We start from the raw sequence: 16770 nt of genomic DNA, 5'->3' as shown, positions 1-16770 counted from the left end.
TCCCCCCCCCCCCGCCGTGAAGCCCCGGCGGCCGAATTTCCCGGCGGCTCTCTTCTCACTCATATCGCCAATATTAGAACTGTGTTCTGTGAATGGAAAGGTCAACGTGCAATGGGTGCATTTTGCAATGCATTATCTATCCATATATATATATATATATATATGTGTGTGTGTGTGTGTGTATAAAGATAGCTTTGTGGAATATACAAATAAGAAGAAATTGCAAACCCCCAAATATTGTATATAATTCGTTTAGAGGGCCTAAGTTTCATTATTTGCAGAAAAAGACATCAATTTTTAATTTTCAATGTCGGCCACACATCCAAAGACATATTTTTTAGATGATGGAAAAGTCTCAATTTAATATCCAACTCCTTTCGGTTAGACTAGAAATTAAACTGATATTTGTTTTTGTGATGTGGTTCATCTTTTTCGGCAAGCCAATTTGGAGAAAGAAAAAAAAAAGAAATGCACGGAATTTGATAAAAAAAAATTGTATTGAATGTAGATTATGATTTGAAAACGATATTTTTCATGACAAATCATGGTCATATAATTGAAATTTATTTATTGAAAATTTGTGAAATTTAAAATTTGGTTTGAGTAATGCGAATATAGGCAATTGATAAAATAGGGGAAAAGTAAGAAACTTTTAAAATAAAATTATTTAAAATATGAGCTTTATTGTGATTTTTTTTCTTTTGACTTATTGACGGATGGCAACATATATATCATGTGAAATATATGAATACTTTTTCTAATATTGGCGAAGATATGAGATATACGAATAATACATCAAATTAATTTAGTCCCATAGAAAAAAAAATTGAAACTACGTGTCCGTTAACTAAACCACAACTTTAGATTATTTTTTAATCTTCTAACTAACACATTTATTCGCTACACCTATTAGCTCACAGATAAGATTTGAGTTTCCGTCTTCGGTTTTAATTTGTTCTAAAAAAATGATTCTATGTTTAATTGCGATGAAGATTTAGTACATCTATATTTCTATATTCAGCCTACAGAATATTATAGCGTATTTTTCATATATATATATATATGCTTAGTAAGATTAAAAATATTTAAAAATAATTAAAACTTGTGTATATATTTAAAATTTATTTAATAACATAGGTATACAAAAACGATCTTACTTTTTTTTAATATTAAATTCTAAAATAATATGAATATATATTAGATATGCATAATTATTCTAAATTTAATTTTTTTTAATATTTCGTAATAATTTTACTAACTACAGAAAAAAAATGAAGCTTTTGTATATTATTTTTATTTTCTTTCAGTTTAACAGCCAAATTTTGTGTGGGATCAGGCACCAGTAGGTGTCCTCCACGTCAGCAATGTTAAGCTACGTGGACAAAAGCTGGCAGTAATTTCCCAACAAACTTAGTCTCGTGGTTCAGGCAAGTGAAGATGAAGTACAAGCAATCTCCAAAAGAGTTGTCTGAATTTACAAAAATTTTGCGTTTTCATGAACCTAATTATATCATTTTTTTAATTAATTATATTGAGTTCTAGTGGTTTGGTTAGAATTTTGGGATCTTACCTTTGCCCTTGGGTTATGGGTACGCTTACACAGGATGGAAAATATTTATAATCAATTAGTTAGAAGCATGTATTATACCATTATCATATAATATATATGATATTAAATAACTGATCCAAAAAAAAATATTAAAAATTTTCCACTAATCTACCCAAAATAAGTTTCTACTAAAAAATTATATATAGGCATCCGGATGGTGATGGTTCTAGAAAATGGGAAAAGGTATGTTGAAATTATAAAATGTTTAAAAGACATTTCACATTTACATATTAAAGATACAGAGTTAAGTTTGGCCTAACTCTAAAATCAAGCGAAGTCAACACAACGAAAATTTAAGAACAAATGACAACTAGTAACCGGTTTTGATTTCTGGTTTAGAGGCCGGTCTATTCCCAATTTCAGCCAAACCATGATGGGCTGTTGCCTTCCCTGTATTGAGAACAATGATGAATTTCTCAACAGAGACCTGAGAGATTTTGTCATGTCATCAAAACCATCTTCAAGGAACATTTCAGAGCCATGAAAAAATGACAAAAAAAAACAAGTTTTTTTTAGCAAATCAGTAATGTCTTAAAACAGACAGAGCAAACAGATAGACAGACCACAACAACAGCAGCACAAGCTGTGCTGGACAGTTCAAGATAAACCAACATCAACTAAGAAAAGTTAAGCTTATACCATAGATTGATCCTCTTGACTCGAAACCAGAACTCAGAAGTGTAAAATCCTTCAGATACATGTACTGCTTCTTATACCGCAAACCCGGTAAGACCATTGAAGCAAAAGCCTCTTTCTTTTCTACAGGAGGTGTCTCCACAAAGCAGGTCGGTCCCTTGAGATGAGGAGGACCCGGCCGCCTGAGTAATCAAACGAAGGGGAATACATGTCGTCTGGACCGATAGTTTCTTTAACGTTTTCATGATTCCCGTGATCACCCGTCAATGGCTGCTGCATTGTCTCATCCTTTGTGGCATCAAATATGGAAAGTCCAATGCCGGAGATAGCCATGACAAGGTTTGAGTTTCCCCATACTTGGGTTATATCAGAGTGGTGTGAGTGTGATTTTGATTCCGGCAATGAGTATGTGCTCACAAGACGTTGTTTGCGCAATGAGAATTGCTTCACCTGAGAATTGGAACAGCCGAGAAATATTGAATCACCACGGGAAGATACACATTGAGGGTTGATACCGAGTTTGAGGATTTTGGCACCAATGCCATGTGGATGACGGAAATCCAAGATGTTGATTGAATCATTAGTGCAGAATACTCCGTCATTCCCTTCAGCTTCCGAGGAACTTACCCTGCAATACCACATGTTTCCATCGTTTATCAGACAATATAAATATAGGTCACCAATGTCTCAACAAGTGGTGTAACATGTTCTTATCCAATAGAAACACTCGGTTGTATGAAAACATTGAAAAGTCTTACCTTTGACGCACCCCTCCGCCCAGTTCAGCGTCTGTGTTATTGATATGAAAAGCCGAGATTTTACGTCCTGAAGACGAAATAGTTAACTGTGCTTCAGGGTATTGGGAATTTACATCCCACACAGAAATAGCTTCAGCCTCTGCTATGGCAACTTTTCCTCTGTTCCTCCATTGTAAAGGGCTCGAGTAATCGATAGCTGACACAGGCTTCTGCAACTCCCATCTCATAATTTGTTCTCCATCCCTTATGTCGAAAACCTTAACCAGCCTTTGAGAACTGGCAGTTGAGATTATAAGAGGTCCACAAGGTTTATACCACCATTGTCGAGTTTCTGGCTCCAACGAACAAGCCAGAGTGTTTTTACCATAAGAAGTGTTACTGGACAAAGGAGCAAGGACCGTTCTTGAATTAGATCTTTTTGATCCATCCTCGAAGTGGAAAGCTTTGATCTCTTTTGTGTAGAAATCCCACGAACAAAATCCAGATTCTAGTGTATTTCCAGCAGAAGCAGACACAACATATCTACCCGAGCAGCCATCTGCACCTGTTGCTCGAACTATCCAACAGTCCCTCCAAGTGTTTGGTAAGAATCCATTCGGAGGATTGTACACCGATTTCACCTGAAAAAGGAATTTCACACCATGAACTGAAAAGTTACAACAATCTATGCATATGCCAAGCAGCAGATTAAGAGAGATTGTAGTTCATATCATTCAAGAGTTTTTCATAGATTATATCAAGCAAATACTTATTTTCTTGCTGAGTTTTCACGAAATTTGGAATGGGTAATCGATGTAAGTCAAATATTTGTTAAGTTGGGCAGCATTCTAACAAGGAAAGCACTATATATCAAATCTTCGGCATGGTTCAAGTTCAACTTGAGTTATGTAAAATATATATTCCATAAACTGAGACATCTAGATGAATGTACATGAAATCATAGTACCTCGCAGTTAGTAATGTCGTAATAGGAACATGAACCATCATCGTGAGTGAGAAGAGCTGCTTCTCCTTCTGATACAAACCATCCTCCAGTAGAATTTTTTGTCCCGATTTCATTTAGCTTGTACATGCCTGCATCCTCAATCTCCTCATACTCCATCTCTTCTCTATTCCCACCATCATCAAATTCTTCAAGGATTTCATCTGCTCTAAGAATTTCATTTAAGCTGGAACTGACATTGATCTGTTCTGAAGAATCTTGTTTCTCGGGCATTTCCTCTGCATCCATCTCTTGCACTTCAAGATTCTTCGAATCAGTCTCATCATTCCTAATTTTGACTTCACTTCTCTCCCTGTCAAGTGAAGCCAAGAACTCTGTAGCTATCTCATTCTCCTCGGTAGGATCCAAGGGCATAACTTCAACCTTTGCTTCCTCACTGGATGCAACTGAAGCTGACATGACATGGATTTTTGTGTCTTCTGATGATGTCTTTGATCGTGTTCTGCTCTTCAGCAACCTCTGGTGAGGAAAAAGCCTGTCTTCTAGCTCTTCACTGTTCAATCCTTTAACCGAAGGTTTCACATTTGCCGCTTGATAATTTTCGTTTGAACTCTGGCCAGGCAGATTATTCTTGCCATCAGCATCACTGACAACATGACCCATAGCCTTTTCAATCCCTGAGATTTTCTCCTGTATATCGGAGAGTATCATCTTCGATGCATCCGGATTACTCAAGTCCAACATGTCCTTTGTCTTCTTGATATCGGACGAGATTTTCTTAACCTTACCTTCGAGAAAAGCAAGCTTCTCGTGCAGTTTACTTTGGTATTTGTTTGTAAATCCACTGCTTCCTTCACTCACTCTCTTCTCTTTCAAGATCTCCACTACTTTCCCACCATTATCCAAAGATTTTCTCCTTGAAACTGAATTACTACATCTCCCAATGTTTTCAGTTTTAACAACAGATTTCAAAGCAACTGCAGATTTGTCTCCACACCCAGGAAAAGCAATTGTCTTTGGATCAGAACTCGAACTGCTTGTGCCAGTACCATCCAAGTTGCTTGCTTTCAGATAATCAGAGCTTAAACCCGTCTTAATTTTACTTTCCTCTTCTGTTTCTTCACAAACCCTATTCGACTTACACGATGAATCACGGACCTTTTTCTCACTCTCAACCCATTTGACACCTGAATTTCTGTACCCAGCTTTCTTATCTGAACTCGATTCACCTTTTTCCCCGGACACCCTAGATCCCTTTTCCCTTTTCAAATCGGAGAAAACCCTGATTAAGTCAGAAGGACTAGGACTCTTACCTCTCGGACCGGACGACGTTGACCACCTCATCCGACCCTCTCCACCGCTGTCTCCGCCGGTAGATTTTTCCACGCGCGGAACAGGTCGGAGCACCGGCTTCTGGGTCGACCCAAAAGCCCGGTGACTCAGCCGTGGAATCTCCTTCCCCGAAGACGATTTCTGGAGCACTGGGCCATGATTATTTCTTGAAATCGAAACCGGGGTCAGAGGCTTCGAGGGTTTTTGGCCCGACAAAGGTTTTACTCCGGAGCCGGCGTTCGCATCTTTGAGCCGGCTAGTCGACGGAGCAGACATCGGAAAACTTTTAGGGGGAAAATAACTTGAGTTAGATTACAATCTCCCAAGATTGCAGAAATTTTTCGATGGTTTCGAAGAAAACGTATGAGTGGGTGGATGAACAAGAAACGGGCAAAGCAGAGTAAGAGGAAAGTTTCGAAATTTGTCGGCTTTTTTTGTTCCGAGCGGGACGACGAATTTGAGATTTTGAAATTGGCTGCTGAAAGAAACCGAATATTCCACGCCCACAAAACGGTGCGTTTAAATGCACGAAACGGTGCGTTTTATCATGAGAGGTTGGGACCCGAAACGGTATAAATAGACAACGTGAATCTAAACGATCCATTTGAACCAAAAAAAAAAACATTATCCTTATTTACAAAAATATAAATGTAGAACTAGGTGTCTCTATTTTCCCTTTTCAGAAATTTCATAGTATAACAAATTATCAGTGTAATTATATATGTGCATTAAAGTAACATCTTGAAAATAATAACATTTTATTATCCACATTTAAAACAACAAAATCGAATATTTGTTCAATAAATGACACAAGGCTTTACGCGGGGATTTACAAAAATGACTTTAAATGTCATTTTTACTTTACGTGATAACCCTCACTTTGGAAAAAAAAAAAAGACAACATCATGTGATAACCTTGTAATAATATACTTCCAAAAATACCCTTCATTTTTATTTATTATTAAATTTTAAAAAATAAATTTCAACTCTCTCTCCTCTTCCTCCTCTCTCTCTCCTCGTCCGCTTTCTCTTCTCTCTCGTTCAGTAGTCTTCACACTCTCTTCATCTCTACTCTTTTTTTAGCTAATTTGTTGCGAAAAAACAACATTAAACTTGGGCATTTAATCGATTCAACATAAATCTGAATAAAAGGTAAGTATTGTTTCTAAATTTTGTTATTAAGTTTGGACATTTGTGATTTATTATTTTATCATTTTTATATTTAATCCATATGAATATGTTTGAAGCAAAAATGACATATATATCAGCAATACCATGATTCACGTTATTCAAACTGGTTGAAATCATTATATTTGTGAAATTCGTTAAAATGGGAGAATTCAGAAAACTGGTAACATATACATGTCGAAATGGTGAGACTGGTCATACTCCTAACTGGTCATACTTGTCAAAATTGGTCAAACTGGTCATATTCGTGAAATTGGTCAAAATGGTCATACTCATCAAACCTGTGACATTTTTCAAGTGTATCATTTTATCACATTTTGTGTTTATTTTATACAGATATAATGGATGCAACTAATGAGAGGATGATGATTATTTATTATAAATCTGATGGCAAGTGGGTAGTAAAATCGATCGGAGCATATGAATGGGAAGGAAAGAAGAATACATGTTCGATAGGTTCAGCCAACATATCATTGTCATAAGATCATGCGGGTGGAATGTATTTCGATTTGTATTTGGTATGACTGGTTTGACCAGAATATGACCGTCTCGACGATTTTGGTAAACGAGTTTGATTATGTAGGTGTAATGTACTTTTAAATTCGTATTTCCGTATTTGTATTTGATATCTCTACTTTGACCATATTATCATATGATTATGTGGGTTTAATGTACTCTTTCAAACCGATGAATCTCGCAATTTCGAATAGGTCTGACCGTCTGACCATGGTATGACCATATGACCGTCTGATCGTCTGACCATTCGGGTACGAAAAAAAAGACCTAAATTAAATTCAAACGATTAGAAAAGTTGTATAAGGGTTATAAGAATACTTTTTCATCGTTTTGGAGTTCTAATTTCGTGTGGAGAAAACAAATCTACCAACATAAGTCAATTGTGTCCAATGTGTTACACAAACACTACTAATAGTTTAGGTCTTCTTTGGAAAGAGTTACTTTGACATCAAAAAAAGATGTTCAGTTCATATTGCTACTACCGATTTCAACTAGAGAAATCGATCATACGAGATAATTATTACGATGTTAACACTTTCAAATCGATGAATCTCGCAATTTCAAATAGGTCTGACCGTCTGACCATAGTATGACCATATGACCGTCTGACCGTCTGACCATTCGGGTACGAAAAAAAGACCTAAATTAAATTCAAACGATTAGAAAAGTTGTATAAAGGTTATAAGAATACTTTTTCATCGTGTTGGAATTCTAATTTCGTGTGGAGAAAACAAATCTACCAACATAAGTCAATTGTGTCCAATGTGTTACACAAAAACTACTAATAGTTTAGGCCTTCTTTGGAAAGAGTTACTTTGATATCAAAAAAAGATGCTCAATCCATATTGCTACGACCGATTTCAACTAGAGAAATCGATCATACGAGATGATTATTACGATGTTAACACTTTCAAATCGATGAATCTCGCAATTTCAAATAGGTCTGACCATCTGACCATAGTATGACCATATGACCGTCTGACCGTCTGACCATTCGGGTACGAAAAAAAGACCTAAATTAAATTCAAACGATTAGAAAAGTTGTATAAGGGATATAAGAATATTTTTTCATCGTTTTGGAGTTCTAATTTCGTGTGGAGAAAACAAATCTACCAACATAAGTCAATTGTGTCCAATGTGTTACACAAACACTACTAGTAGTTTAAGTCTTCTTTGGAAAGAGTTATTTTGACATAAAAAAAAGATGTTCAGTCCATATTGCTACGACCGATTTCAACTAGAGAAATCGATCATACGAGATGATTATTACGATGTTAACACTTTCAAACCGATGAATCTCGCAATTTCGAATAGGTCTGACCATCTGACCATGGTATGCTAACACCTTCATTGCTATATATTTGAAGAACACTTCGAAATCCCTGAAAAAATGGCTCGTGTGACTACATTATGACAGGTATGACCAATTACAAATTGGTCATACTAATCACAAACTGGTCAGACCAATTCAATTTGTCAGACCAATTCAATTAGTCAGACCAATCCAACTGGTGACACTATAAAAGAAATCACCAAATTAATATGTATCTTTGAGGTATCGCCAATCTGTTTATACACCTTTGCATATGTATAAAAAGATCCGGTTTGATGCATTTCTTGCACATCCTAGGACAAGTCGGATCGATACCTTCAACATCAATATACCATCCATTTGCGCCTAAACTTTCGATGCATTCGAAAGGAAGAAACTGCAATATACAAACCAATTCATTATACAATTTCCGAATCTGATCGCTAATCTTAACGAAGATGTATCTTCTCCAGGGAAACCCTTCATAGAAGTCCAGACTTTCGACCATGTCCACCAAATCACTGTTTAAAACAATACAATTATTGCTAATCTATTTCTTTCTTCCACATTTGCATGTGGAGTTTCGCGCAACTTCTTTAATGCAGCTTCTATGGTAACTTTTGAAGTTACGAATATTCTTTTCCGAAATTCACTTCCCTTACATTTAGTCCAGTCCTCCGAATAGTTGTTAAAATTTAAGTCGGAGATAATGGCATGTTCCTGGATCGAGTATCTGATGGGCACGCCATTTACAACAAACCAAAACTCTTTTTCCTCTCCTTCCAACCTTAATGCACGGTGTTGAATATCCTTGAAAGCGTACACAAAAGGGACCTGCAACAATTAGATTAACTCTCATGATCAGTTTTATTATATTACAATTACGAAACAGACTATGATTACAATAAATCTGGTCATACCAGTGAAGTATGACCACTTCACGGGTCTGACATTTAACCGGTCTGACCATTTCGCTCGTCTGACCACATCACGGGTCTGACCACTTCACTGGTCTACCCACTTCACGAGTCTGACCATTTCACGGGTCTAACCAGACTTCACTGGTCTGCCCACTTTACGGGTCTGACCATTTCACGGGTCTGACCACTTCACTGGTCTGTCCACTTCACGGGTCTGACCATTTCAAGGGTCTGACCACTTCACTGGTTTCTCCACTGCACGGGTCTGACCATTTCACTGGTCTGACCATTTCATTGGTCTACCCATTTCATGGGTCTGACTAATTCGAGTAATATAACCGTCTGACCAAAAAATTCGACTTTCATTAACTATCTTTCTGAAAATCTCTATTTTTCACCTAAAACCCTAATTTTTCTAACCCAAACGACTCGAACATTACTTTATTGGAGTTTAAACCCGAAACAAACACATAAACACAAAGACAAAGAGAGGACGAACCCTCAGTATGAATTTGTCAAACAAACGCGTTGACCTATTCGACGTGGCGCATGACCTGTCGAATCAGCTCGGAAAATTTGTGCCACGTGTGCAATTCTCGGTTTTCGAAAAACCGTGTTTAATGGGCAAAATTGCAAAAATAACCCAACTTGTCGATTTGGACTTCACGGCATGACCCTCTAGGTTTAGGGTTTTTAAAAAAAAATCTAAAATGATAAAAAGACTAATTTGCCCTTAAAATATTGAATACGTGGCAACTCAATGGAAAGCAGGAAACGACAACAACTCTCTGTGTTTCCAAATTTTCAAACAAACAAACACGAACGGACGAACGTCTTCTCCTCTCATCCGGTTTCTTTCTTCAATCGCGCAAATCTCTCGGGTTCTTCTTACAAAATCGTCTTCTGTCGGCACAAATGGCTTCATCTTTGGCTTCTCCTTCGGTTACTGCTTCGGTTTCTACTTCAGAAGATCTACAGGTATGGTACACTCACCGAAAAAATTGATTGCGTCGTTCGTCCTCTCTTTGTCTTTGTGTTTATGTGTTTGTTTCGGGTTTAAACTCCAATAGAGTAATGTTCGAGTCGTTTGGGTTAGAAAAATTAGGGTTTTAGGTGAAAAATAGAGATTTTCAGAAAGATAGTTAATGAAAGTCGAATTTTTTGGTCAGACGGTTATATTACTCGAATTAGTCAGACCCATGAAATGGGTAGACCAATGAAATGGTCAGACCAGTGAAATGGTCAGACCCGTGCAGGGGAGAAACCAGTGAAGTGGTCAGACCCTTGAAATGGTCAGACCCGTGAAGTGGACAGACCAGTGAAGTGGTCAGACCCGTGAAATGGTCAGACCCGTAAAGTGGGCAGACCAGTGAAGTCTGGTTAGACCCGTGAAATGGTCAGACTCGTGAAGTGGGTAGACCAGGGAAGTGGTCAGACCCGTGATGTGGTCAGACGAGCGAAATGGTCAGACCGGTTAAATGTCAGACCCGTGAAGTGGTCATACTTCACTGGTATGACCAGATTTATTGTAATCATAGTCTGTTTCGTAATTGTAATATAATAAAACTGATGGCTCGTGTGACTACATTATGACAGGTATGACCAATTACAAATTGGTCATACTAATCACAAACTGGTCAGACCAATTCAATTTGTCAGACCAATTCAATTAGTCAGACCAATCCAACTGGTGACACTATAAAAGAAATCACCAAATTAATATGTATCTTTGAGGTATCGCCAATCTGTTTATACACCTTTGCATATGTATAAAAAGATCCGGTTTGATGCATTTCTTGCACATCCTAGGACAAGTCGGATCGATACCTTCAACATCAATATACCATCCATTTGCGCCTAAACTTTCGATGCATTCGAAAGGAAGAAACTGCAATATACAAACCAATTCATTATACAATTTCCGAATCTGATCGCTAATCTTAACGAAGATGTATCTTCTCCAGGGAAACCCTTCATAGAAGTCCAGACTTTCGACCATGTCCACCAAATCACTGTTTAAAACAATACAATTATTGCTAATCTATTTCTTTCTTCCACATTTGCATGTGGAGTTTCGCGCAACTTCTTTAATGCAGCTTCTATGGTAACTTTTGAAGTTACGAATATTCTTTTCCGAAATTCACTTCCCTTACATTTAGTCCAGTCCTCCGAATAGTTGTTAAAATTTAAGTCGGAGATAATGGCATGTTCCTGGATCGAGTATCTGATGGGCACGCCATTTACAACAAACCAAAACTCTTTTTCCTCTCCTTCCAACCTTAATGCACGGTGTTGAATATCCTTGAAAGCGTACACAAAAGGGACCTGCAACAATTAGATTAACTCTCATGATCAGTTTTATTATATTACAATTACGAAACAGACTATGATTACAATAAATCTGGTCATACCAGTGAAGTATGACCACTTCACGGGTCTGACATTTAACCGGTCTGACCATTTCGCTCGTCTGACCACATCACGGGTCTGACCACTTCACTGGTCTACCCACTTCACGAGTCTGACCATTTCACGGGTCTAACCAGACTTCACTGGTCTGCCCACTTTACGGGTCTGACCATTTCACGGGTCTGACCACTTCACTGGTCTGTCCACTTCACGGGTCTGACCATTTCAAGGGTCTGACCACTTCACTGGTTTCTCCACTGCACGGGTCTGACCATTTCACTGGTCTGACCATTTCATTGGTCTACCCATTTCATGGGTCTGACTAATTCGAGTAATATAACCGTCTGACCAAAAAATTCGACTTTCATTAACTATCTTTCTGAAAATCTCTATTTTTCACCTAAAACCCTAATTTTTCTAACCCAAACGACTCGAACATTACTCTATTGGAGTTTAAACCCGAAACAAACACATAAACACAAAGACAAAGAGAGGACGAACGACGCAATCAATTTTTTCGGTGAGTGTACCATACCTGTAGATCTTCTGAAGTAGAAACCGAAGCAGTAACCGAAGGAGAAGCCAAAGATGAAGCCATTTGTGCCGACAGAAGACGATTTTGTAAGAAGAACCCGAGAGATTTGCGCGATTGAAGAAAGAAACCGGATGAGAGGAGAAGACGTTCGTCCGTTCGTGTTTGTTTGTTTGAAAATTTGGAAACACAGAGAGTTGTTGTCGTTTCCTGCTTTCCATTGAGTTGCCACGTATTCAATATTTTAAGGGCAAATTAGTCTTTTTATCATTTTAGATTTTTTTTTTAAAACCCTAAACCTAGAGGGTCATGCCGTGAAGTCCAAATCGACAAGTTGGGTTATTTTTGCAATTTTGCCGCTTTACGCATCTTGAAAATAATATATTTTGCTAAATTATATAACTTTTAATATTACTAGACCAAACTACGTCGTTCGGTCAATATACGGACTCCCCCCGTCCGGGTTTGTTCTCGATCACATAAAAGGAAGATTCTTTCTACAAGCTGCTGCTTCTTCTTCTTCCTCTTCCATAGAAATCAGAGGGGAGAAATAAATCCGAGATTTAAGCTTTTCCCATGGCGGTTTCCTCTTCAGTTTCGTCTCTGTTACATGCCCCGACTGGGATTCTCTCCGACCGCTCTCCGACGCCGTGTTGTTCCATCAGATCCTCTTTTCCTCCTTCTTCCTCGCCGACCGCGCTTCTCCCTGTCCGAAGACGCCGTCGCTTGACTTCCACTTTGCCAGAGAGGTGGAACCTTGTCGTGAGGTCGGCGGTCGGTGAGGTGTCCTTCAGCGAGGCTAAATCCGGAGAAGAGAAGAGCCAACGAATTGAATCGTTGAAACTCAATTTGCTGGTACGTGCGAGTGAATTTGGAAAATTTTGGATTAGGCCTTGATGGTGTGTGGATTAGGTCTGGGAACTGAGATAGACGAGTTGGGTTCCTCATTTCTAGTTAGAACTTGAAACCCCCAAACCCCTTTTGCTGAACTGTGCATTTCTTTCTCGAACCGCAAGAAAACAGAGGTGTCTTTCTCTTGCTTATGCTGTCTGAAAAATCTAGGTTACAGACATAACAGTATATGTTCGACTGACACAAATGTTGTCTGATGAAAATACAGAGTGCTGTTTCGGGATTAAACAGAGGTCTTGTGGCGAATGTTGATGATCTAGAAAGAGCTGAAACCGCTGCGAAGGAACTGGAATCTGCGGGTGGATCAGTGGATCTCTCGACTGATCTGGACAGGCTCCAAGGAAAATGGAAGCTTCTGTATAGTAGCGCGTTTTCGTCCCGTTCGTTAGGTGGAAGCCGTCCTGGTCTTCCCACCGGACGCTTGATCCCTGTTACTCTTGGCCAGGTATGTTATCGATTCTTGAATCCTACCATCTGTTTAGCCAGAAGAATTGAGGGTTTCTTACCGATTGTTCTTGGATCGAACAATATGGTCTAGTTGTGAGAATCTGAACCCAGATGCAAGATTAAAGACCATGAGTTTTTGCAATGGAGATTGAAGATGTTTTGACGGGGTTTTACTAACTGTGAGACCATAACCAGGTGTTTCAAAGGATTGATGTTTTGAGCAAAGATTTCGACAACATAGCCGAGGTTGAAATCGGTGCTCCATGGCCTTTCCCACCCGTCGAAGTCACCGCAACTTTGGCTCACAAATTCGAACTCATAGGTTCAAGTCCCTATTCCGATTCTTGAAGATAACACAGCTTTCAACTGCCGAGATTCGTTAGTGATTTAACGTTTGTTTCTGCTTAGGTACTGCGAAGATCAAGATTATATTCCAGAAAACAACTCTGAAGACCTCGGGAAATTTATCGCAGCTTCCACCGTTCGACATACCGAGGCTTCCAGATACGTTCAGGCCGCCTTCAAACCCCGGGACCGGAGACTTTGAGGTGACTTATCTTGACGACAGCATGCGCATAACAAGGGGAGACAGAGGCGAGCTTAGGGTTTTTGTCATCGCGTGAACAAACCATGCAATGGACGTTCCAAGTGATATACATGGTTTGAGTTTGTACAAATTGTGTTGAATCAACAAATAAATTGAATAAAGTGTGCATTCTTCCCGACAATACAGATTCCGTAACTTCAATTGTACAGAGCCCTTCAAAAAGATCACCTTTTTTTATATCCATTTTAATTGTAATAAGTGATGATAATTCAGGCATGGTAACATCATCGGCATGGTAACATCATCAGCATGTCAACAAAAATACATCTATTCAATAACAAACCCATCTCGGGATAGCTCCAACATGTAAGATTAAGACCAACAAATTAATCTCAAGAGAGCTTAAACAGATTGGTTCGAGTTCTGAAAAGTGCAAAAGATGAAACTTTTTGAAGATAAAATTGCTTAGAAGAGAGATGTTCCCTTGCCCTTCTTGTCTCCACCGATCTCAAAGTGCTTGCATCTCTGAAGAATCAAAACAATAATAAGCAAGCAGGCTGAGAGCTAGAAATCCAATAATGGCTATCCATAATGTTCAAAGATAATTTTACCTTGATTGGATGCTGGGAGACATGCTTGCAGCTCTGACATTGAAGCCTAAGAACAATCTTCTTCGTCGTCTTGGCCTGTTCAGAGTTATGCCGATGATTATATACATATCAATTCCCATTAGGAAAGCATATGAATTGAGAAAAATATCGAAATGGGTTTCGTGACAACAGATCAATGAAATCTGGACTGTAGATGATTGCAAACAATCTTCTTCGTCGTATTTTACCTTCTTGTGGAAGACGGGCTTGGTCTGACCACCATAACCAGATTGCTTACGATCATAACGACGCTTCCCCTGAGCAGCAAGACTGTCTTTTCCCTTCTTGTACTGAGTCACCTTGTGTAAGGTATGCTTTTTGCATTCCTTGTTCTTGCAGTATGTCTTCTTTGTCTTGGGAACGTTCACCTATAACACAAAACATGTATTCTTTAACCTACCCAAAGGCATTGATCATAAACAGAACATTTAAAAAACGAAATACAGAGCAGTGAGTCAAAGTAACATCCTCAAATCTTGGGAAAGCATCTTACTTTCTGTCTGTTTCTCTGAATTCAGACAGAGACAGGAAGTGATACACATACTTGTAACATAACCATTGACGCTCATCCTCTTTCCTTAAAATCAAACCCGGTTTCTAAGAACCCAGAACTCATAAATCGGAAAAACAAATCCCTAAAACTGAATCCTTCTGCTGATCACTCGTTAACAAAATTGGAGGTTCATAAGATCCAATCCAATATAGCTAAATCATTTCCCTCTTCGAATCCTTTGCTAACCAAACAGAACCCTGACAAAGACTAGAACTTTACACAGACGACGAAACGATTTCGAAGAAGAATGAGGGGCTACCATTTTCGCGGATCGTATTCAGCCTCGTTGCTCGGGGTGAAGTTCGTCGAATGCGGAACAGCTTCATGTACGAAGAAACGATATTTGTAGTGTGGTTTTCAGAAACCCTAGTTGTTTTGTCATATACCGAATTTACCCTTTGATTAAATAAAAGGCCTTGGGCCTTTAATGTAGACAAGAAGGCCCAATTTCTGATCCATATTTAGCCCAAATTATTATGCTCCTCTTTTTTTTCCTGTGTGGAACTTGAAATAAGGAACTCTCTTCGTGCAGATTATACTCTCGATGTTCCTACAGTTGGACATGGCTGGTTCTGAAAATATAGATCAAGCTGGGACGATGGGGTTTGAAGGAAAGATACAAGTAATGTTTGATCTTCTGGGTTTTTGTCTGAGATTCATGTTGTCTCTTTGGCTGGATGCAGCGTTCCTTTTGAAGATGACAAAAGTCAGAAGAGAGAGATGTGAAAGTGAATGAGGGGAGGATCCAGCAGTTGAAATCCGAGATAGAGAGGAAACTGGAGGAATGGCAGAGGAGTTTGCTGAGATGTAGAGAAGGACAATGGCGATGAAACTGCTGAAGGACTCGTGAATCTTCACTCTTGTGGTTACTTCTTACTTCTGATTGGGACCACTAACAGAAGCAGAACCCCTCAAATGATTGATCATCTGCTCATTGACATCGTCAGCCTTTGTGGGCAACCAACGAGAGATGTATCAACATACTGGACAGCCGTGAAGGCATCAACGTAATAGCCGAAAAGCCCCAAGCTTTGACAGCAGAATCAAACAGATACAAGTATGTATATGCGGGATGGGAGGCATCTAAGGAGAATCCCGGAAAGCTCATCACTATGCTCGGTTCAGGCAAGCCAAGCCTTTTTACCTTTGTTGTCCCTTGTCATTCTGCTTTACCTCGCTTCTCTAAGACCGGAAAAGAGCCTCCAGGCAGGGAACAAGATTCTGACCTATCACCAAAGCTCACACCGTTCGTCACTTGCAAAATGCTCACAAAAATCCAAATAGACAAGGGTGATGAATGATTGATAATGTGAATAAAGGTCAACGGACGTGGCTAAACTCTTGTCACTTGTCAAGGCCAATGTTAGGAGATATTTTGTAAAGCAAATTACGTATTCCAAAAGTTACATTTGTACTCTTCCCATATGAACAAATTCTCTAAAACAAGAGGGAGCTCAGGGAGGAGAAAATAGATCTTCACCCCCCCCCCCCCAATCTCTTTTTTTT

The 16770-nt window shown here is 38.8% G+C and overlaps 4 protein-coding genes and 1 pseudogene across 4 annotated transcripts; 1 reads left to right on the top strand and 4 right to left on the bottom strand.

Moving 5' to 3' along the window:
• LOC104804763 overlaps nucleotides 1-182 on the bottom strand; it is a 3411-nt pseudogene extending 3229 nt beyond the window's left edge.
• Nucleotides 183-2096: 1914 nt separating this feature from the next.
• Nucleotides 2097-5733, bottom strand: LOC104804761. Its single transcript, XM_010529105.2, has 3 exons — nucleotides 3950-5733; nucleotides 3004-3623; nucleotides 2097-2873 (listed from the first exon to the last, which is right to left on the bottom strand). The coding sequence occupies exons 1-3, from the start codon at nucleotides 5552-5554 to the stop codon at nucleotides 2369-2371; spliced, it is 2730 nt and encodes a 909-aa protein (XP_010527407.1). The 5' UTR covers nucleotides 5555-5733; the 3' UTR covers nucleotides 2097-2368.
• A 5497-nt stretch (nucleotides 5734-11230) lies between these two features.
• LOC104804826 lies at nucleotides 11231-12362 on the bottom strand. Its single transcript, XM_010529190.1, has 2 exons — nucleotides 12159-12362; nucleotides 11231-11539 (listed from the first exon to the last, which is right to left on the bottom strand). The coding sequence occupies exons 1-2, from the start codon at nucleotides 12219-12221 to the stop codon at nucleotides 11231-11233; spliced, it is 372 nt and encodes a 123-aa protein (XP_010527492.1). The 5' UTR covers nucleotides 12222-12362.
• Nucleotides 12363-12649: 287 nt separating this feature from the next.
• On the top strand, nucleotides 12650-14242 carry LOC104804760 (probable plastid-lipid-associated protein 6, chloroplastic). The gene is made up of 4 exons (XM_010529104.1): nucleotides 12650-13010; nucleotides 13276-13512; nucleotides 13710-13836; nucleotides 13923-14242. Exons 1-4 carry the CDS (start codon nucleotides 12732-12734, stop codon nucleotides 14135-14137), a joined length of 858 nt encoding a protein of 285 aa, XP_010527406.1. The 5' UTR covers nucleotides 12650-12731; the 3' UTR covers nucleotides 14138-14242.
• Nucleotides 14243-14345: 103 nt separating this feature from the next.
• Nucleotides 14346-15629, bottom strand: LOC104804758 (60S ribosomal protein L44). The gene is made up of 4 exons (XM_010529103.1): nucleotides 15524-15629; nucleotides 14900-15079; nucleotides 14673-14747; nucleotides 14346-14586 (listed from the first exon to the last, which is right to left on the bottom strand). The coding sequence occupies exons 1-4, from the start codon at nucleotides 15524-15526 to the stop codon at nucleotides 14527-14529; spliced, it is 318 nt and encodes a 105-aa protein (XP_010527405.1). The 5' UTR covers nucleotides 15527-15629; the 3' UTR covers nucleotides 14346-14526.
• Nucleotides 15630-16770: the final 1141 nt, after the last annotated feature.

Source organism: Tarenaya hassleriana, unplaced genomic scaffold (genome assembly GCF_000463585.1).
Source record: "Tarenaya hassleriana unplaced genomic scaffold, ASM46358v1 Cleome96, whole genome shotgun sequence".
NCBI classification, from domain to species: Eukaryota; Viridiplantae; Streptophyta; class Magnoliopsida; order Brassicales; family Cleomaceae; genus Tarenaya; species Tarenaya hassleriana.
Note: the sequence above shows the minus strand (reverse complement) of the source record. Positions and strands in the feature narration are given on the sequence as shown.